The 23,843-nt window shown below is 38.5% G+C and overlaps 1 protein-coding gene across 1 annotated transcript in view; it reads right to left on the bottom strand.

Moving 5' to 3' along the window:
• The window catches only part of znf827 (zinc finger protein 827), an 80,811-nt gene that overhangs the window by 39,125 nt on the left and 17,843 nt on the right, over window positions 1–23,843 (bottom strand). The window contains exons 3-5 of the mRNA XM_073866345.1: window positions 23,299–23,471; window positions 19,097–19,592; window positions 9,006–9,215 (exon numbers count right to left, since the gene is read on the bottom strand). Coding sequence (XP_073722446.1) covers window positions 9,006–9,215; window positions 19,097–19,592; window positions 23,299–23,471 — 879 coding nt within the window. The remainder of the gene's footprint in view (window positions 1–9,005; window positions 9,216–19,096; window positions 19,593–23,298; window positions 23,472–23,843) is intronic.

Below are 23,843 nucleotides of genomic sequence, written 5' to 3'. Positions count from 1 at the left end.
GGCATTTTAGGCTGTTTGAGCTAAAAGTAGTCAGGTCACGGCCACCCAGCAGCCTAACACAGCTTCTCTGGGTCATGTTGCCTTACTACTGACCTGATGATGCCTCTGATTGGCTCTGGGTTTATTTACAAAGCCCAAGAACCTGGCTGAGAAAGAGGAGGAGTTGACCGGGTCAAGAAATAATCCTCATGGGAAAAGGTGCAATCGGGTGTATTTCTACCCGTAGAAACAAAGACAGGTGGGTGGCAGAGATCGAGAGGATGATGGTCCTCTCTTAGGTGCTGCGTGCCCCTCAGTGCAGCGCACTGCATCAGGGTCCATCTGTTGAAACCCAGGAACCATCAGTGCGGAGGGACGAACACAGCAGTGGTAATTAGCCCCAGGATGCAACAGCTACCATCAAACAGATGTGGGGAAGTCGACACGTTGTTAACTGGTTTGATAGGAGGTGGGGTGGGGGAGGTGACCTACTTTGAATCGAGTGATGCAACACCTCTAAAAGGAAAGCTGCCATCTATACAATGAAACCGAGTCTTTCATACCAATTTCTTGTAAATATTTAGAAACAAACTTAGCAAAAAACTAGGGCCGGTGATGTGCAAGGTCCTATCCGATGAAGAATCCTATTTTTCCAAGAGGTGTAGTGCCTGATCAAATACATAGATTATGATGCTTTTGTTAGTTTGTTACGGATAGCCCAAGTTAATAATATGCTAAGCTATTTAAAGAGTTCACACTTATAAATAAGTCAAATAGAATTAATGATATGCGTATTTGGTGTGCTGTCCGAGGAGAGGGCTCTGAGCTCGGCATTTGGCCCGAGCCCGGAGCACTCCGCAACAAAGAGAGGGCTCCGGGGTCTGTATTAGGCCTGAACCCAGAACACCCCCCCGTATTCAGGTTAGGAAGTAACCAAGTAAGTGTGAGGAGACGGGGTGGTGGAGGGATGCTAAGAACTATCGAAGAACGTAGGTGAGTTGGCTGCATGTTTATATATGCTTCCACTGATGCCGATCAGGTGGACGCCTGATTGCTGATTGTTGACAGCTGGTCGTAATTACTAGATCGATTGGCAGATTATTTGAACGTGCTCCTCTCTAACTTTGTTAATAAAACATCATTTGGTTAAACAGTATTCTAAACATTTAGCTTGCTAACCAAAGGCAGACTAAGAACACGAAGAAAAGGCAATTACCCTACTGAAAAATCCAGCTAAGACCAGCATAAGCTGGTGAGCTGGTTTTAGCTGGTCCCCAGCTTGGTTTTAGCTGGTTTTGCTGGTGTATGAAGCTGGTTTTGCTGGTGTAGCAAGCTGGTCTAGGTGTGTTTTGGTCACATTTTAAGCTGGTCTAGCTGGACTTAGCTGGTCATGCTGGAATACCAGCTGGCCCACCAGCATGACCAGCTTTGTCAGGCTGGGAGGACCAGCATAAACCACCTTAAACCAGCTAAAACCAGCTACCAGCTTATGCTGGTTTTAGCTGGATTTTTCAGTAGGGTAGTCATGTTAGTGTAACAGGGCTTGAAATTGTGACCATTTTGGTTACATATGTTCTTGAAATTGAATTGGTGCGACCTCAAAATATATTTGGGAGTGTATGTGCGAGTGCAAATAATTGTTGTGGTGCGACTTGTTTTAATTTCTTCACGAAAGGTTTGCATATACTATGGAATAATTAGCGAACGTATAATACAGACCAATGAAACTTGATGATTCAGTTTTGTGCTGTTTTTAGATAATATTCAGAGCTGCTGTCACATTTTACGCGGATTTCATTTATTCAATGAGAAATGCAATTGTCAAATATACACTGACAACTCATCAAAATCAAAGCCTGTTGAACGTAATGAAGTTGACAGAAATATGTTTTACTATTATAGGAAATCTACTTTTTTATTAATAAAAATAATGATTTTATATTACATTAGAATCACACTCAAAAGATTTGTACTTTAATTTTTTATTTAAACAAAGTTTTGCAGCACTTTGACAAAAAATGCAATGTTTTGATGAAAATGTATTTACTGTAAAACCTAACTCAAACCATTTAAGTAAACCGGTTGCATTAGACCATTTAAGTTTTAAAACACATAAATTTAAGTACTGTGAACTTGAGTCATGTGCAATTATGCACTTATATTTAAGTAGTGTGAACTTAAATATAAGTGCATAACTGCATTTGACCCAATTTGTTTAAGTTCACAGTACTCAAATGTAAGTGTTTTAAAACTAACGCAACCGGTTTACTTAAATGGTTTGAGTTGAGTTGACTTTTAGGTTTTACAGTGATTTGTTTTGTTTTTATTTCATTATTTTAGAAAAGATAAATTATAACATTTTGTGAAATCAGTGCTGTTTGATAAGTGAAATGTAACTAATCATTAAAAAAAAAATGAAAATGCACAATCTAGAAAAACTAAAATATATATTATGTATATACCTGAATTTAAAATAAATAAGGCCCCATGAATCTACACATTTAAAGCGTAAGAGCTTGTTAAAAATGTCAAGTGCGTAGCAAATCATTTAAAATCAAATTTGATTGTTCAAGCTTTTAATTTTCAGGATGATGAGTTGTGGTCCTCCTATAATTTTCAATAGATGCTCCTAAATTTTTGCTGGTGCTCCTACCCTTTTAAATTTGCCAGTACCAGTGCTACCTACTAAAAAAGTTGATTTCGCACCTTGTGTAATATAAAACACAAAATACATTAGCTAGCATACGGTTATAATTAAGACTGCATACATCGTAAAGTGATTTTCTATCATTTTTAATCAGGCACTAAATAGACTATCCATAAAATGTTTGAAGCAGGATCCAGTGGGGGTAGTATCTTTAACGGCACCAGTAGATTTTTTTCTTCCGCTAGTTTCGCACAATGTCACCGTGAGCTTATTACAGGAGCCATCCCTCTGGTCCACCTTGAAGATAAGAGTCTTTATTATAGGGACACGATGGTAATGGCTTACGGATCAAACCAGTAACCGTTTAGTTATAAGCCCTGCGACTCAACCACATAACCACCATTGCATTTTATGCAAAGCCATACTTGCTAAATAGCTTTAAAAACAAGCAAGGGGGTTGCCAAGACACCCTCGGTCAGCTAGCCATTGTTGTTATGAGCACATGAGTCAGATGAAGACGACCTTCCCCTGACTGACCTCTCAAGATTGCGCTACTGCACCGCATGCACGCACACACAAAGGACCACAGACGATGTCATTGTTTCCATGGCATTGATCCCCAGCCTGCAGCTAGCAGAGCACAGCTTTTTAGATCCACTTGGTTGCATGTCTGCATGCCGCCGTGGTCGCGCTGAGATGGATCTACGAGGCCTTGTCGCGTAAAACTGCTTCACAGCTTGACAACAAACTGGCTAATTGGTCCCTGTTCCTGGCCTCGGGAGACGAGAGAGAGAGAGGCTGAGGAAACACATCCTAGAGGTGGGGTGTGTGGGAAAGACGCTCTCGTAACAGCACACGGAGTGTTCTGATGTGAGAAGTCACTAAAGACCCTTCATGGAGCTTTACTCACACACATAAACGCCCAAAGACAGTGTAAGCGAAGTGTACTCTCTCCCTTTCTCACGCCTTGCTACTTAAGATACACAAACATGCTCAATTAGAAGTGAAAGCAAGTGGAAAGCTTCTAGTTCAGCAACTCCCATGCAGGGGTATACAAACCCCAAAAGACCTGAATTGGATTTACTTTGTAAACTTATGAAACAAGAGGTATTGTTGTCAAAAATAAATCTAAAATGTATATTAAATCAAGTGTACGAATTGATGTGTTTCTTTTGTATAAGACAGACCATTCAGCTTCAATGATAATGCTAGTTTAGTGAAAACTACTTTACTTTTGTTAATTGTTCCATCTGGACTTGTAATTTATAAATATATTTGCTGTTAATTCCTCTGAGAAGGTTACTGCATGACTGACCCCAGAACTAAAAAAACCTGTGAAAGACAAACAAGTTCAGGTCTCTCATTAAAGACAGACCTGAAAAAAATAAGATTTTCTAACCACAGTATTAACTGTTTTTACCTTAAAATCATCCACATTAATAAATATTACAGATTTGATGCAAAATTATATTTAGCATATTTTAATGGAAACGGTACAGATTTAGATTGGGTGTTAAGAAGGCGATACTTGGCTTACCGATGGGGCTGTGAGGGTAAATAAGACTATTTACACCTCGTATTAACCCTGTAAACCCTTGGTTGTAATATTACAACATCATTTTAAAATCTAATAGTATACCTGTACATGTTTTTTTTTCTCTTTAAAACCACATTCACACAACTAAAAAGTCCTAATATTTAACCCTGAAATTATTTTGAATGGTAGACTTTGTTTTCCTGGCCGTGAACTTATAAAACCTGCAAACCAGCCTTGAAGAACATAACCTTTTTACTGGATCAAATAAATCAACAATCACGTAAGTAAAATGCCTAAAATATTTTTATGTGACTAGTTATGTGTCTAGATCATGCAGATTTAGATATAGCTGAATGTTTTGATTATATTAGATTTTGAGCTTGTTATGTCAATGTTGTAATTTTACAACGTTGGGTCTGAAGGGTAGCAAAATTTACCTGTGTACCTCGCACATTACATGAATTTGCTGTACTTCTAAACAGTTAAAAATGTACTTTTTTAATCATTTTTTGTGGCAACAAAATATAATACTGATGTTAAATTTCTATTTTAAGGTTTTAATCAAAGTTTTAAGAGTATTAAATAAGTTTATAGGAAATAAATTATTTATTCGAGAATTTGAAAGTATTTATGTGGCAATATTTGAAACTATCTGTATCTTATTGTTTATAAAATATTCTTAGCTGGTGTTGTTTTCTTGTCTGGGCTTGTTTGCTCAAATATCTGTTTTCTGCATGAGGGCCAGGTGATAATGTTCTGGAATGTGGGATGGGGGTCTATGTGATATTAGCATTAAAAATAGAGGACAATAAGCTTGCCAGACAGTATTGTGTGAATTCTGTGGAATGGGTGAATCATTTGAAATGTATAAGTGTGATTGGAATTGATTTGTATCAAGATTAATAAGCATGGAAATAATCAGTGTGTTTTTTATTTCAGTATGCTACTAGCCTGTCTTATCTACAATGTGTATGATGTCATTTATATCATCCAAATTTGAAAAAAGTTACTTTTGAGATGGGAATGTGGTGATGCCTCTCAACCATAAAAGAGAAATTAAAAACTAAGGAAAAGTAAGGAAAGATTGTTGTTTTCACCCGATAGTAACATGACTCTCACCATGTGTGTGTTTTATATATACTGTATATATTAATGTATATATATATTAATGTATATATATATATTAATGTATATATATATATTTATTTATTTATTTATTTATTTTTGCACTGCGGAACATTTCTCATTTGATGAGTTTTAGCGGACCGATTATACTGGAGCACCAACTAGCGTTCATGACTTCAGACAACAACAAACCACAGTGAACATGAACGAAGAAGCTGATGAGATCGCTTTGGTTGGCCCCGTGGATGGGAATTGTTTTTATAAAAAAGAACAGATGGAAGTGTCGATAAGAGCATGGTTGTGTGTAAGCTATGCAACAAGGAATTCACATTTCACCGCAGCACATCGAGCCTCAAGTATCATCTCAATGCAAAACACATAGCAGCTATTCATGGTATACTAAAAATCCATGTGAAAAATAACTTCTCAATGTTCTCAGGTCAAATATTTATATGTGATTAAAATGTGATTAATTTCGATTCATTAATTACAAAGCCTCTAATTAATTAGATTATTTTTTTTAATTGAGTCCTGGCCCTTATATATATATATATATATATGCAGTGGCAAGTAATAAAAACAACAATAGATAAACACAATGTGTATAAGCTGACATCACACAAATAATTCCAGTTTCTTGTGTCTTTTTTGAAAACACCCATTAAACGTTCACAGTGCTGGAGGAAAATGTAAGTAAACCCTTTGATTGAATACCTTGTTGAACCTCCTTTGGCAGCAATTACTTCAAGCAAGCGCTTTCAGTAGTTCTGATTCAGACCTGCACATCGTTCAGAAGGAATTTTTACCCATTCCCCTTTACAAAACCGCTTCAACTCAGACACATTTGTAGGATGTCTGTTGTGAACGACTCTTTTGAGGTCATTTCACAGGTTAAGGTCTGGGGTTTGACTAGATCAATCCAAATGGCGAATTTTATTTTTCTTAAGCCAGTCTGTTGTGAATTTACCTCGATGCTTAAGGTCATTGTCCTGCTGCATCAACCAACTTCTACTAAGCTTTAACTGGGGGACAGTCACCCTGACATGATCCTGTAGGATATTTTGTTAAACTTTGGAATACATTTTCCCCTCGATGATAGCGTGGTCCAGGACCTGAGGCAGCAAAACATGCCCACATCATGATGTTCTCTCCACCATACTTGACTGTTGGGATGTTGTTTGGATTTTGGTAAGCTGTGCCCTTCTTGCTCCAAAGTATTTTTCCCAAACAATTTAACCGTTGTTTCATCAATCCATTAAATATTTTCCCAGTAACACTGGGGTTTGCCAAGGTGCTCTTTTGCAAACTTCAGGCTCACAGTAATGTTTTTCGGGAGAGCAGCGGCTTCCTCTGTAGTGTTCTGCCATAGACACTGTGCCTGTTCAAAGATTTACGTATGGTAGACTCATTAACAGAGATGTGTGCCAGTTCCAGTGATGTCTTCAAGCCTTTAGCTGTTACTCATGGGTTCTTCTTTACTTCATTGAGTATTCTGCGTTGTGCCTTAAGAAGACATTTTGGATGTGCGCCCACTTCTAGGAAGGATAGCTACAGTATTAAACTCAATCTCTAGTCTCAATTTATAGACTATTTATAGACTACAATTTATAAACTGTTAACTGATGGATGTCTAAACATTTTGGTATTGTTTTGTATCCCTTTTCAGCCTTATGGAGTGCAACAACTCTTGATCGGATATCTTTAGAGAGCTCCTTCTTGTGAGGTATGGCTCACAAGAACTGATGCTTCTTAAGGACAGCAATCTTAAAATGTTTAGGCGTCTTTTAATCATTCATAGTATCACTAAACCACACCCCTGAACTCATTTTATTTCTGAAACAAATTAGATTTCATTACATTAATTAGTCTATGTGTTTAGTCTACATTTTCCTTCAGCACTGTGAATGTTTCATGGGTGTTTTCAAAAAAGACACAAGAAACTAGAACTATTTGTTTGTTGTCAGCTTATGCACATTGTGTTTGTCTATTGTTGTGAGCTAGATGAAGATCAGATCACATTTTATGGCAAATCACTGTAGAATCACATTTATATTTCATTTACAAAAATATTTAGCGCTTTTCGTTTGCTATCGGATTGCATTGTGCTGTAAACGGGACCTTGCACTCTGGGGAAACGTGACCTGGAGCTGTGCAGTCAGGAAGCACACGTGTTAAAACCAGCAAGACTGAAGAGTAAGGCAACGAGGGGAGGGTACAGCAGCAGCTGGTGTGTGGTGCCCGTCAACTACACTGTTACCTATCATCCTCTGTAATAGACTACTCTAAATCTTTTTCTCTGTTTCTCTGGCTTGCTTTTCCCACTCTCTTTTTATTCATCTCTCTGTCTCTCAGGCTCTTTTATTACCTAACAAGCACAGCTAAAAATCTCACCTCTATGATCTCTGTTATTGTCTGTCATGGCCAGATATACTGTATAGAGAGAGAAAAAGGGAAAATGTGCCTATTATAATTAAATTATAGTTAATAACATGAATTATTTATTTAGTTTTCTTGAAGCTGTGCTTATGGCCATCTTCTCTCTACTTACATTAACAAAATAAAAATAAAAAAGATTTTTTAAGACACAAGAAACCTGTCATGCATGCATGTGTTACTGTACACATATGCATTTTGCTAACTTTTCACACAAATAAATATCAGGTAACAAAATAACCATTTTCTGATCACTGGTCACCTCTAACTGAATTACAACATTTAAACATACAGTATATACATTTTACGTGCCAAAATTGTCCCTCCCCCAATGTATGGATTAACTTGTTCTTGCCATGAATATAGCCATAGATTCTGGAATGGCGTAAAAAAATAAACGAAGAAAAAGAAGATATACATTTTACACAAGGTGTATACTTTAGATTTCTCAGTCTTGAACTTTTTTATCCCCCTGTATTATAGAGTTCAGATAAAGAATAGATCAGCAGTTTAACAAGCCAATCAATGAGTTTATTTTGGCAAAGGGCTGCCCAAGATAAAAGCACATTGAATGAACAACATGAAAAGGAATTGACCCTCTTCATTCTGCCCACAACATCAGTGAGTTTTGGGAGTAAAGGATGGATAGACAGCAAGAAAGAAAGAAAGAACGAAAAAGCACAAGCCATCATGCATGCAGAAAACAAAAAATCAGGCACTGTCAGATTTGTACCAGGTCCACGTGGAATTTCTGCTGAATTCCCTACAATTGAAATACTTCACAAAGTTTTACAGATGCTCAGCCCCTTGCATGACTGAATTAAAATATTTAAAGTTAACTAGCAGACAGTAGCTTTGTTTGACATTTATATTTGTACCCAAATCTATTCCACAGAATTCCACAGATGTCTGGAAGAGCTTTGTGTTAGCAGCACAAAGATCATGGGTTCGATCACTAGTGATCCCACATAGTAAAATGTACCTTAAAAGCACTGTAAGTTGCTGTGGATAAAAGTTTCTGCCAAAGCTAAAAAAAAAATTGACAACCTAACGGTGGAATCCTGTGAATACAACCTCTTTACAATTCCTTGTTGGTTTTCCTATAACATTGCCTGTAGCAGTAATGTTACACTAACCTCTGCATTGAGGTTACTCTAAATATGACCTCAAGTCATACACATCCATCCCACATCTCAATCCTGGCTTTTTACTTTCCTCAATAGCACACTAGATACAAGCACAGAGCAAGCATGCTTGAACGTACACACAAATACATCTGCTGACCTGAGAGCTTTATAAGCAGTTCAGAGGCCACTTTGACGTTGATGTCCTGGCTGAGTATGCTGTTCTTGCCTAACATGGGGCTCCCTTCCTCTTGTGGCTTAGTGGCCCCTTCCTGGCAGAAGCTGTAGCTGGGTCCCCTCAGGGGCTCTTCCGCCTGGGGTTCCTCTTTAATACAGAACGAACTCTTCAGGGCCTCCTTCTGGTTCGCTGCTATGGGCGCAAGAGAAAAAAAAGACAAGATCTTTAAATCATCTGGACTTTATTTCAATGTAATTTTTATTTCTCGCAAGTAAGATGGAGTAAAAGGGAATAAGAAACAATATGACGAGTTAATTATTAAAAAGTCAATTCTTAATTGTACGCAAAATCCAATATCCAAGGTGCTATTCTGTCATCTTTCTCACTTTTTTTCCCAGTCTTCATTCTCTGCAAAATGCAATAAATCCGCTCAACAAATCACAGGACCAGGACCAAAACATTTTACAGCTGATCGCTGTCAAAAAAGTTCAGCGATGACGTCCCAAGGATGACAGCAGCAATGACAGTGTTCTTAATATGATAAAGTAAGTGTTTTGATGCCATTAATGTTTATTTTTTTAATCAGTGTATACCACTAGTCAACTAAATGAATATAACATGGTAATGATGAATGCACATTTATATATTGATTCAATAGATTTATAGCATTTTGAAAAAAAAATTTGGATGGATTTATTGCATTTGCGGAAAAAATAATGTTTTCATAATAAGTCTTTGAAAATCTAATTATGAATTTGAATTTTTAATGGTATTATAACCTTAAGGTGCTATGTGAACGTTTGTAAAAGAAAATAGTGGTTTTCATCTTGTCACTTTCTTGGTATAGAAAACAAGTTTTTAACAAAATTAGTCGAAATGGATTAATTGCGTTTTGGAACCAAACTCTTCAAATATAAAATATTACACAAACATGGACAAAGCATTGGATCTATTCTAAAGGAAATAATCCCTCCAAAAAGACATGATGGTTAATGGATAAAGAAGCAAAAGGCTAAATTGTCTTTTCAGATTTCAGTCATTGTGAGTGAAAGACCAGGGGGACCTTTTAATGGGCAGTCCTTTCCAATGTTATGGAGGACATGGACCACGTTTTCTCTAAATCTGGTGTGAAGCTCAAACAGTGTAATTATGTTTGTAATTAAACATAAATGGTTTGTGGTGTTATATTTCTCTAACATTATAAAACTAACACTACCCATTTTAAGGATTCAGATGAAAGTAGCACAGATTTCTTTTCTCACTCAATATGCAGTAAAACTGGGCCATTTCTAATCAGTCTCCAATGAATAATTAATAATAAGACATGGAGCTTCTTCCTATCAGTGCCATGAAAAGAAGGCTCAATTAGCTTTTCTGACACAGACACACACACACACATACACACACACACACACACACACACATTTGTTTTTCTATCATAGCGGAAACTTTAAGTAACCTTTCTTGTTCATGGATGTAATATAGACAAACACAAGCAGAAAACGTGTTTGCATAAAAAAACATTCTGCATCATATATTCACAAATAAGTGCATCCTTAATAAAAGGACGAATTTAACAGATTTAGCTAAATAGGAACACATTTTGAAAGTATAAAAAATACAAACCGTTATACAGTAGACTATACAGAGTCCTGAACCCAAAATATATCTTTAATTAATACACACTGTATCTTTTCTTGTATGTACTCTCACCCATATTCACAATGCAAAAAATCCGCCTGTGTCTATATCACAATTGCTCTGCTCTCCAGCCAGTCTTTTCCATGCCCATCTTTTTTTCTGCCTGCCTCACTCCCCGCTCCTCCTTTCATCTTTCTTACAGATCAACAGTGATCACTCACCCCCCAGCAGCGATCTGATCTCCCCTCCACCCCGAAAGCATGTACGTACACCATCCACCACAGCGCTGACCCTTCCCATCAATCTGCACAAGCCTACCGCCGCTTCACTCCAATGACTCTGATTAATGGTGACGTGCATCTTAAACAGCACTGAAGATCCAGGTTAGGGGACAGGACGCAGCTACCCGAGATAAAGAGCGAGCGGAGCTATTGGGAGGGTTGGCGACCTTCACATGGAAAGTGCAGCCGGAGAACGAGGTTGTGTATGTGGGGGCGCCGGCTGGAAATGTCACCAGTCAGATGTCAGCGGACGGACTTTGCGTAGCCCGGTCAGCACCTGGAAGGGCATCCTCTAATTAAGAGCGTGTCGGGTCGCGTGTCCTATCAGACAGGGACAGGGCGTGTTGAACACGCACAAGCGCAAGAAAAGTACAAGCTCGAGACGCGAGCGCGGAGATACAAAGTCACACCACTCGGGTGACCTTTCGGTTTGCCGCTAAAAATAGAGCAAAATTTCCATTCGAATTCATGTTACAGTGAGCACTGAATAATTTATCAGCTTAATCCTCCAGCCAAGTTTGTTTTTTCCCTCATAAATCTCAAACGTCTCCAAAATACCAAGATTAAGCTCACCGAAAATGAGCACTTTCTGTTTACTGACTGTTTTATTAGACTTTCATAAAGGAGTAATCCCAAGGGCCCATCTTGATCTTTCAAATTCCGTTGTGTCATCACATCATCTTTAGCATAAGGTTTTGCTCATAAAAGTCTTTTTCATTGTGGATGTCTTGCATTATCACACCCAAGCAAAAGTTCATCCACAAACGAATAATCTGACTTTATCTAAGCACCCTTAAGATATTCCACACCTGTATGACCTGTTTTATTCATCGCTAAACTAACTCCAGTGAACTGTTATTCACTATGGCCACTATGAGTCAGGAAGAAAAAAAAAAACGGATCAAAATTAATTGAAAGATCCAAATTCATGAAGCGGACGTGGCTCATTTGTAAGTCGCTTTGGATGAAAGCATCTGCTAAATGAATAAATGTAAATGTATTTCTCTCATGATCACACCATGGAGAGTTACAGTAGTTAGCAAGCTAAGTTTTGGACTATTTCTCACATAAAACTACTGCATGGTTTGAGAAGATTTGGAATATTGGCAAAAGTTGTTAAAGCTCATGTAACACACGCTGTTTCTGCATTTCGGATGTTAATCTGGAGTACCTATAGAGTAGCATTACATCTTTATATATCCGAAGAGTCTTTTAATCAGATTTATAAAAGAAAGATTAGCTTTACCGAATCTTTCCGATAACGTACAAAAAAATGAAGAAGGAAGAGTTACTAATGCGGGAGGAGCGAGTACGAGTCATGCAACACTATACAACACTTATAACTTATGATTCACTACATGTTCGTGTCATTTATATAATATGCACGCGCCTATTTCCAACATAAGACAGAAGTCTTACTTACCGCATGTAACTCATGACCCGGTTCGGAAAATCCAGCGCATCAAACACACAAGCAAAGCAAAACTCTGCTACCACTATTGATGAGTGGGCGGGGTTTTCCGGGGGAAGTGCCCATATAAAAAAGTGATATGTATAGAAACCCCTGAAACGTCAGCTGGATCTGTAATCGAAAAAAGTTTCCGAAACTTGTACGAACCCTGGCAAAGTGCATTCGGCACAGAAATACTCCAAATTGTTTTTTTGACACTTGCCCACGTTTAGCATGAGGAAACACCTCTATAACTGTGTTAATAAGTCAGAATGCAAGAAATACCATTGAACCTTTAACTATATTTATGACATTATTTGTGGTGCGTTTGCATCTCTTAAAAAGCCTAAGCACTTCTGTCCTTTAATTGAACAGAGTGACCAATACAATCCTCAGATTTTCTCCTTCTGTGTTCCATTAAAAAATCTAGGATAACCAAACAGTGGCCATCTCTCTCTCTCTCTCTCTCGCTCGCTCGAGCATCCAGTCAGTGTTACATCAACACTGAGGTATATCTGCTCTCACCGGTGAGGCTGTCATCTGCTGCTTCTGTCACCTGGCCCCAGTTTTTTTATTATTTTCCCTCCGCCTCCTGTCCTCATCTCTGTGGGCTGATTCTTCACTCTGTTGGGCTCTTGTCCAGTACGCTGTCACCTTTCAGTCTGCTGCGGCTGCCCACTATTGGACCACTTCATTAGCTTTCCACCTCTGTCACACAGCTCTGCTCTCAGCTTTGACAACTGGTCACCGCTCTCGCCAAGGATGGCTTAACGTGGCAGGTTAAGGGGGCAACAACAGCCAACAGTCTGCTACGGTAGGCAGACTTTGCTACAGAAATCGTACAGCTACACATCGCTGGATGCAGGAGGGGGCCGTTCAAAAGTGCTGCGTGGACAATGTTGGAAACGGCTGGCAAAACTCCATATAAAAAATCACAGTTGGCAATGCGAAGAGCAAATGGACGGAAGGTACGAAAACTCCAGGGATGGAGAGCGCAGTGGAGTTCTCGCTTTTCCCTAAATTCGACACCTCCCACAATTGTACAAGCCAATTAATTGCCCGTGACCACAGTCACACCCAGTGTCAGTTTGTCACAGAGGAAGATAAAATCTGTGAACTTTCATTACTGAATTAGGTCCGGCAAGCATGTGCAGGGCCCTGCGTTTCAAAGAGCTTCCCTGGGCTTTCATCTCCAAATCAAAATGTGTATCGCAACTAGATGGCTGACAGTTGTGTCAGCATGGAGAAAAAAAATCAAAGCGGATTGGTCTAAAACTCAGAGGAAAACCAGGCAGTCCAAAGAAATGATAGGCCAATTATGTCACAGGTCAGTGAGAGTTCACACCATGTGTGTGTGAAGATGTGTGTGTTTCGCCTGGGGAACTCTAAAAGCACTGCTTTTCACTTTATAATTCTATCCTTCTAGTTCTCTAATTCCCATTCCATTTACGCTTTTTGTTTGTCTCTGCTATATGTCTTCCTTATTTACTCCAAGTGAGTGTTCGGCAATACTATAGCAGAATACGTTCAAGATGTTTAAAAAAAAATAATGATATACACAGATTCCGTTCCACCTTACTTTTTCCAAACGTGGGCTTATATTGACAATACCATATATTATTGTTAGGAATCATGACAGCGTGAGGAACATGCAAATAGGTTAAACATATAAAACTTTTATTTTGAAAAATTTAAAGTCAGGCAAAAAGTCTTGTTTTTTCATTTTTCAATATATCATTCAAAAAAAGTAAATGTGTTATATTAAAGGCAGTAGCAGCGGTGCTTTAAATTAGATAAATTTAAACTTTAAACAGAGTCTCAGAATCAATGGCGGCAGGTGACTTCTCTTCCAAGGGGCGCAAATTCAAAATATGTGTTCGGAGTGTCATGGATGTTGCTCGTAATTTAAAAATGTGCGCTAGTGTTCACAAAATACTCGCAAGACAGTAACCGAACACTAAACTCGGATTACAAATGAGATTACGCGAGTATGTGGTAAACGTGAGTGTCTCTTTTATCATAAGCCCTTTAGACCTGTCTGCAGCAGGCTCGCACTTCGACATCACGCGTGATGCACATAAGTTCACATGATGCAGTGTTCCCACACCTTAGTCAACTTTAAATTCAAGGACCTTTCAAGGACTTTCCAGGTCCAATACCCTCAAATTCAAGGAATAAATGTGGGGACACATTTCAAGTGAGAGCAAGGTTACATTGTGTTATCTTTTAAGATACATTGTTACAGTTCCCTTTCGAGGGAACTCGCACTGCATCACTGCAGTGACACTTAAGGGACGCCTCCAAGGGTAAGTGCGTCTGAATGCATATATCAAATTCAACCAATGGTGAGGCTTAACGACAAAGACAGGGTGACGCGGGAGCCAGGAAGTATACCGCTATTTGAAATATTGCCAAAGACGGCGTTACAGGGACACAGGAAGTATGGCAAGGGAGATGCAGCGTCTCGTTCCCTTCTCAGAGAACAACAGTTACATATGTAACCCTAGACGTTTTCATTTGTCAAACACAACTATGCAAAAAAGAATTTTGGTATGAATCAACATTCGCATTCAGAAGATATAAGCATTTAAAGCGAACACTTTAACACGTGTGCTTAAAAAGTCTAGAATTTTTATGATATTATCCAACACTACACAGGGAATAATATGGATTTTTTTCCAGAAAACTTCTTGCATGAAATGGATTTAAGCACTTTCAATGACCTGTATCTATGTATGTATATTTCCAAAAACTTCCCAGGGCCTTGAATTTTGGAACCCTCCAAGAAGTCAAGCTTCTTAATTAATTTTCTTTAAAAAAAAATCATTGCAATATATTAATGCTTTAAATAAAAAATAAAATAAAATACTAGTTGGCTTATCGACTATTCAACCATCCAACCCTATTCTGAATCTTTATATTAAAGGGTTATCTTATTTAAAGAGCATCCAGTTACACATTCTTGTTTCTTACTGGTGTCTTAAAATGTCTTGCCGCTGTCTTAACTAAACACAGCAAAACATCTCTGTCGCTCATCTCCGGGCTGACGTTGTTGATGAGCCTATCCAATCCTCTGAGACATAAACTCGCTTGTTTAGCATTGTAGGAACATGGTGCCATGGGGCGACAAGAGGGCAGCAGTGTGTCGAGCGTGGACTCTGCATGCTCCACCAAAACCATGACGGAGTTAACTAAGCTGGAACAGTCCCCATGCGTCCAAGCAAGAGGTCATGCGATGGAGCTGAGGGCGCTAATCATTTCCAATTACAGATTCCTTTTTAATTATGAATTATGCATGAATTTTTAATTAATCTAATGTTCCGAAGGTTTTCCTTATTTCCCTGTGCCGAGATTTCAATCTAATTACTCTGCATTAAGCGCGTGAGCAGCAACCCTGTCGCAGACCTTTTGGGCAACCCCTGGTTGGCCCCCTCTCATCAATCGTGCTGCTGTCTCACAATTACCTTTACTTTCCAAAATAGCAACTTGTATTTAACAGTCCACAGTTTGGGTTTTGTTTATGGCGAAAACCCAAACAGTATTAAGCAAATACATTCTATAATATCAGCATGTCCACTGACTGTGATATTTTTGTTACTTAAAAATCTGGATACTATTTGCCGGTTATTAGTGATATTATATATTAAAGTTGTTTCAGTGTAGAGCTTTGCATCGTACTCTGTGCCTGTGAATGTGGCGTACATCATCAATAAATCACTTATTTTCTCTATTCCCATAATCATTTTTATGGCATCCTTAAATGTGCATTTGAAATATATTGAATAAAAAAACAAGGTCTGACAGTATTAAGAAGCATGGTGGTATAGTATAGCTATCAGTGTTGGGGTAGTTACTCAAAAAATGTAATTAGTTACTAGTTACTAGTTACTTCTTTAAATTGTAATGAGATTACTTTACTAGTTATTGCATTTGAAAAGTAACTTCACTACTACTTTACTTTCCTTTTTCTTAATTTACCACATAGATACATGGACATGGTTTAGGCGAGGTCGGCTGATGATGAGTGACTACTTTAAATGACCGGCCAGGGCTCTACAATAACTTTTTGCACTGGTTGCACTGGTGCGCCTAACATTTTTTCTTAGGCGCACCAGCACAAAAGTTAGGTCCACCCTAATTTTTGACCCCATCGGATTTATAGTTCGCCCAAAATTTTAAATTCTGTATAATTTACTCACTCTCATGTTGTTACAAACCTGTATAAATGTCTTTGTTCTGGTGAACACGAATGAAAATATTTTGAGGAATGCTTGCAACCAAACCATTCATGAGCCCCACTCACTTCAACAGTATTATTTTTTCCTACTATAGAAGTGAATGGGGCTCATGCTTGGTTTGGTTATTAACATTTCTTAAAATATGTTGCTTCGTAAAGAAATTTATACAGGTTTGTAACAAAATGAGGGAGAGTTAATGATGACAGAATTTTTTATTTTTGGGTGAACTGTCCCTTTAACACCACAAGTTAGGCTATTTTATAATTTTCATGTTGTCATTCCATTTTCCATGTCATTCCATTTTCCTTATACGAGTCATGCACAGTCCTGTTTGATAACCCGCATCCGCGTGATTAAAAAAACAGTTGACCCGTTATCCGACATCAGCATCAATTTATTTCATACCGTTTTACATAAAGTTTGCGACCGGCCGCACCGCAAATCGTGATGTAAGTAGAAACCTTTAAAGATCTTCATGCAGAACATTGACAGAAATAAGCACAGGACCATGACTGTTCAAATATATTATCATTTAATGTGAAACTTTGTGAGGGTCGGCAGATTGACAGCTAAGCGGACAGCAGTGTTTGAACACTCATAAGCAGTGCGCTTATATTTATTATTACCTTATAAATTGATGATATGATTGCAGTGATTCCAAAGGGATGTCCAAAAAAACTCAAGTAGAATGTTAAATGTTTAAAGTTTAATGTCTCTTTCTCGCTGCCCTGTGTAAACCCACGCGGGTGATGGCATGAAACGCGTGAGGAGCTTGCATTTTGCATTACCTTAAATTACCTTAAATTATGGTCATACAAATAAAAGTAAAACAACATTCAAAACTGTAATGTGTACATTTATTTATGTAAAGTAACGTCACACAAAAATAAACTCATATAGGCTATAGGCTACTTTTGAATTCGTTTTGTTAATTTGCTAATTATTTAAGTGAAACACATTTAATATAGGCTTATTTATTTTATTATTTTTTCACCAAAGAAAGACGTAATCATCACGTTCTATTCATTTTAATGCTTTTTGCGCATTAACTAAACCCTTGGGGGAATTATTTATAAATGAATCAACAACGCAAATCAAGGAATTAACTTATTTCTCTATTTAAGACAGTCTGGCAGGGCGGTAACAGCGATTCATCAAACACCGAAAAGTTTATAGGATTAGATTTGGAAGTAAGATTATGAAGAAAACAGCGGTCCTGACTCCTGGCTTTTTTCTATAAATTGGGCGCACGCGACATTGCTGTTCGGGTTACGTTCAAATAATTTTCTTTAAAAGAATTATGCTCTGGCTCTGACTCGATTGAGGTTCATTAACTTACCTAATTCCGTCTTCGGGTTCGGACCTCTCGATCCCTGACCGGTAAGTTAAGCAGGATCTTTCGCCACAAGTGTTGTATTGCCATGCTGGGCTTACAAATGCTCAGACAGGTTGCTCATCGCGTTGTCAGCAGTTGAAAGACACTTGTCGTGTGGGCATAGTGTGCATTTCACACGAATATTTTTGTACTTTCGAGCAATACGCTGAAAGTAATGTGAATCGCCCCAGTGGCTGAAACCCTCCGTCTTCATTTCCCGCTCCCCTTTGCACCAGCAGCTACGTCAAATCAATCTCTATGGCAACGGCACACGTACAGGGACACGCATGCACGCACCACTTAAACAGACAGAACTTTACACCCAGGCAAACACTGCATGGGTAACGCAGGAAAGCGCGTTCCTATAGTCTAGTAAAGTAGTGTAGTTACCAATATTATTAGTGTAATGCGTTACTTTACTTCGTTACCCAAAAAAGTAATATAGTTACTGTAATCCGTTACTTTGTAACTCGTTACCCCCAACACTGATAGCTATAGTAAACAGGCGCTCAATGACAGAGCTGCAACTGAGGTTAAATATTAATCATGCAGAAACTCGGTCGTGCAGGATCTTGGCTTCGGTTTTCCATTTAGGAAGACAAATTCTACTGCCTTTGCCAATCCCTAATTATATTACCAATTCAGTCATGCTAAATGCAAGGAATTGAATTAATTAGGTTAGTTTACATAATCTTGCATCTAATACCTTTACATAGCTTTTTTAAATACTGTGGTTTAACCGTATTTAATAGGGATGGAAATCATACAAATTTTAACACTGCTGGTTTTGATTTCACTTATTCAATTAAAGTTTCTTTTAAGGATTAGGATTGTTGTAACACGTAGCCAATGCGATAAAGGCAACAGAAAGACGTCATCTGTTTATTGGCTAATTATTTCAGACCACCGTTTCTCTCTCATCACATTTAGTTCAGTCCGCAAGCTATGAACTCAGCAATAACATAATTTATTTAGTTTTGACGTTATTTGTTGTGCAGTTCTTTGCACAGATGGTCAAGAATATAAAAATATAAACTTAAACATGACGTAACATGAAAACTATCTGGGATCTGAATCCCACCCCCTACCTGAGAGCTTCATTAGAAGGTCTGTAGCCGTCTTGGTAGTGATGTCTGGGCTGAAGAGCGAGGCAGCTGTAGGTCCAAGGCCTGTCGGGCTGGATTTGAGCCCAGATAGATCCAGAGAACTACTGCTGCTGGGCCGCTCCCTGCACAAGGCAAAGGGAGACATCACAGACAGATCCCTCTCCTGGGGTTCCTCCTTAATCTGAACGTGATTTGAGGGTTCTCCAGGGGAGGCCAGCAAACGTCCATCAGGGTAGGTTACAGAGGGAGACGTGGAAGCATCTGTGTTCATGATCTGATCCCCACCAGCTCCACCGTCCCCCATGAACAAGCCCTCGCTATCTTCTGTGTCAGTGCCAGGTTCTTCTTTGACTTTGAGGTCAGGACGAGGGAAGTGCTGATGGCAACGCATGTGCAGCTTGAGGCTAAAGTGGCGAGAGGATGTGAAGGGGCAGAGTTCACACTGAAAGGTCTCCCCTCGGTCCTGGTGCTGATGGACCTGAGAAGATATAATAAAAAATGAGAATCAGAAGAAGTATATTTAGGATGAATTCTAATATTTCTTCTAGGGTTAATTAAAAAATATACGATTATATGCCACAATGAATTTTACTCAGTCACAGACTATTAGCAATAGACATATTGAGCATCTGAATGGTGTTGCTTAATTAGAGTTTTTTTTATATAAGCCTACAGCCATATCGGTTTTGATCAATGTGCTGTCAAACATTTTGATACATGTTATATGTTTCACGTTTTATTAGGGCTGGGTATCGATTCAGATGTTCCAGATTGATTCGATTTTGATTCTCAATTTAATTTTCGATTCCGGTTCTCGGGTCAGTTTTTATACTCAATTTTCGATTCAACTCAATGAATATAGACTTAATACAAATACTATATTCATAAAAAAGAACAGTAAACAGCAGTTTACAAGTGCGTAATTAATAAAAAAAATTTAAAGCCATAACACTATTGTCGTCGTCGTCTTGCTTGCGAAATCTAAAATGCTTCCATACCTCTGACTTTTTATGTGAAGGTGGCATCAACATCAATGAAGCACCTGAAACTGCTATTTTAAGCACTGCATGAATGAAGCACCTGAAACTGCTATTTTAAGCACTGCATGAATGAATGACAGGCTGGCCTCTCGCTCCTTGGTAACATCGCGCAAGGCAAAAAAGAGGGGGACATCTTGTGAAGAAGACTAGTAATTAGATTAAAGTTAATCTTACGTTCAATGTTTGCGGAAATAAATATGAAAATAAAATTCGATTCTGCTCTTTGAGAATCGATTTTGAATGGACCACATCTAAAAAAAACAGTTTAATCTAAAAAAAACAGTTTAATCGAAAAATTGATTTTTTTTGCCCAGCCCTACGTTTTATGTTTCACTGTGCTACACCTAAAATTAGTACTAAGGAAATATCACTTAATACTCAAAAAGCTTCACAACAACAAAAAAAGTTGGTTATTTGAGATCATTTTATATTTTTCTACATGTTTTACTGACTTACATTCTAGACAATAAAATGCCGAATGTACATTTTAAGCAAACAATGGCCTCGTACACATTTCAAAATTTTGTGAGTGACAACTGCATTTAAATGTGGGAGTGAATCCCCTAAATGATCCTTCCTTGTGTGTACTGAACAGGATTTATTCCCGAGAAAGTAATGATGGATACAGAGGTAACCATAGCAACGTTCCGCCGTCTCGCTATTTTAACCAAGTTAATATTACCGTGTTATGTTCTGCAATTTTAATAAACCACTGTCTACTGAGGCCTTGTGTGTTGTATATGTTTGTGAGGCTGTCTTGCAGTGTTGCCATGTCAGCGTATTTTTGGGCTTTGCCATTTTGATGCTGGTTTTGTACTTGGCTCAAAAAGTGATTAAGTTTTTAGAGATTTACATTTAGGCATCTAGCAGACGTTTTTATCCAAAGCAACTTACAAAGATTTCGGACAATAAAGCGGTTTGTCATACGGAGGCAATAATACAAGAAGCACTTATACCAGGTTACAAGTTCACTATTCCGAAAAAATACCTGTTGGAAGAGAGATAGTTAGTATTTTTTTTTAATATAGTAGAGATGGAAATGCAGTCAATATTGTTTGTCAAGTATTTTTGAACAAGATGAGTTTTAACTATTTTTTGAATGTTGCAAGAGATGTGGCTCACCGGCCTGCATTAGGAAGATCATTCCACCAGCAGGGAGTAGCTAAGGAGAATGAGCGAAGGAGAATTTTGTGAAGGTATAACAAGACGGCGCTCATTTGCTGAACATAAGGTTTTGGATGGGGTGTTAAGTAGGGCTGTGCAAAAATATAGATACAGCTAACTATCGTTATAGTTGGCTGTATCGATAGCGTATCGATATTTCAATCTCTACTATCGATATTTTAAAAACCATCAAATCCCTCTGTGTGCGTCAAACGACCTCCTCTGCCGCTGCTGTAGTTGTCACTGTCCAGTTGTCTGCCATATATGGCCATTCGGCCAATGTCTCAGAATTAGAGGAAGTGAGAAAATGGCAAAATTTAAAAAGACCTGCAGCTTTCAAAGAGCTGCAGGTGTTCAGCTCTATTTTTACATCTTTGATAAAAAAAAGAAAAAAATATTGCAATGTATCGCAACATGCAAAGCATTGTACCGTGATATGTATCGTATCATGACATAAGTATCGCGATACGTATCGTATCGGGAGGCCCTTGCCAATACCCAGCCCTGGTGTTAAGGACAAAGTCTAGTCAATACAAGGTGTATGCGTGGTTCTGTGTGTACAGTGCGTGTGACACAATTTCCAAACTGTACACACACCACTACGCATGCTCCTACAGGAGAATGTAGTATGTAGCTCAGAAGACGCATTGTATTTTGTTGCAATGCGGTGTGTCCAACTTCTGTGTACATGGACGAGTCAAATAAACTATACCTTGCAAGGCTGTGCGCTAAATGTATAAAAACAGACTATACTCCGGGCTTAAGAATGTAGGAAGGTGTAAAGGTACTGTATTCCGGTAGCCTGGGTTTCCCCATGCTACCTTGCGCTCAAATGTATTCACGCTGCAATTCTAGCATGGAAACTATGGACCTTTTGTGCCCCTGAAATAAGGAACCAATCACAGAACGGGGAGGGGGCAGCAAGACGATGACCACGTCGATGCGACACACTGAAGCAGTTTTGCACGCAAAGTTACTTTTCAATGCAGCCATGCAACTGAGACAGTGTTGTAAGTAATTTTGAACGCAAGTTTATTTAAAAAAAGAGCAACTTTTGGCATTAAACAATTTTATATCCAAGAAGGATGTTTGGATAGCAGCTGTGTGCACAAGTACCAATAAAAGCTGTTTACGTTTGAATTTATGTCGCTCTACATACGTCATCTGGTATAATTGAAACGATTGGCTATGAGCTACGTACAGACGCATTTGATAGATATTCGTAAAGCCCAATAAATGGCTCTGGGCATTCGTAAATCACGCCTCAAATACGAGAAAATGAGCATAGGGTTCCCAGACCACGTCTCATTCTCTATGAGACTGGTCTGGTGTTAGCCAGACTAGTATGCCGGTGCAGTGCCAGTGAAAGTTCAGTAAGAGATAATAAAGGCTTAAGGTGGGGGCCACTATATTTTGGTCTTATTCCCAACAAAAAAATCCTGCTAAGACCAGCTTAAGCTCGTGAGCTGGTTTTAGCTGGTCTCCCAGCTTGGTTTTAGCTGGTTTTGCTGGTGTAGCAAACTGGTCTAGCTGTGTTTTGGCCACTTTTAAGCTGACCAGCTTTGCCAGGCAGGGATGACCAGCTTAAAGCAGCTACTGCCACCTTAAACCAGATGCTGGTCTTAGCTAGTTTTTTCAGTAGGGTTGTTAATGGAAAGTACTTTATTTTGCTTGTGGACTTGTTCTTGTTTGCTATATCTTTGTGCAAGATCTGGCAACACGAGTAAACGCTCGTACCTGTTTACATGTGATTTACTGCAATAGACATAAAAAAGAGAAACCTGATGCAATGAGGGCCAATGTGATAAAACAAGAATGGCAGTGTTTGCGAGTGACCATAACTATGTAAATTCTATTGATCAAAATAACTAATTTCATCAAGTTTAATTTATAATTCTTCCTTGCATAGATTTATCCACATCTGGACATTATGTATTCATGATTTATAGTATAAGCATGTGTCTCGGCGACTGGAGTCACCTTCATGTGGGACTTGAGATTGTCTTTACGAGCACATCGAAAGGGACAGAGAGGACATTGGTGGCTTTTCAAGCCTGTATGGATCACCATGTGCCTCTTCCAGTAGCTCTTTCTCTTGATGACCAGACCGCATACAGGGCACTGAAAGGGTTTACCTCCATCCTCAGGAGAACCTGGAAAGATACCAAAAATATTTATTGCTCATATTCTGTTTAACACTGAGAGCTTGTGGTTAAGAGTTTATGGTTAAATAGTAAAACCAAAATTTTACAATTACATCATAACTGTTATGCCTATTATATTAATGTGTGACGTCTACATTAAAGATGCATAGACTGTTGACACAATAATGTAATTGTGGAAAGTTAAAAACATCTTCCAATACGCTAAGACACATCATCAGTGATGTTACTCAGAAAGAGAGTTAAAGGCGGGGTGTAAGATTTTTGAAAAACACTTTGGAAAAGGGAGTCGGGCCAAGTACCAAAACACTTGTAGCCAATCAGCAGTAAGGGGCATGTTTATTAACCGACATCGTTGCCTGG

The sequence above is a fragment of the Misgurnus anguillicaudatus genome, chromosome 3 (genome assembly GCF_027580225.2).
Source record: "Misgurnus anguillicaudatus chromosome 3, ASM2758022v2, whole genome shotgun sequence".
Taxonomy (NCBI): Eukaryota; Metazoa; Chordata; class Actinopteri; order Cypriniformes; family Cobitidae; genus Misgurnus; species Misgurnus anguillicaudatus.
Note: the sequence above shows the minus strand (reverse complement) of the source record. Positions and strands in the feature narration are given on the sequence as shown.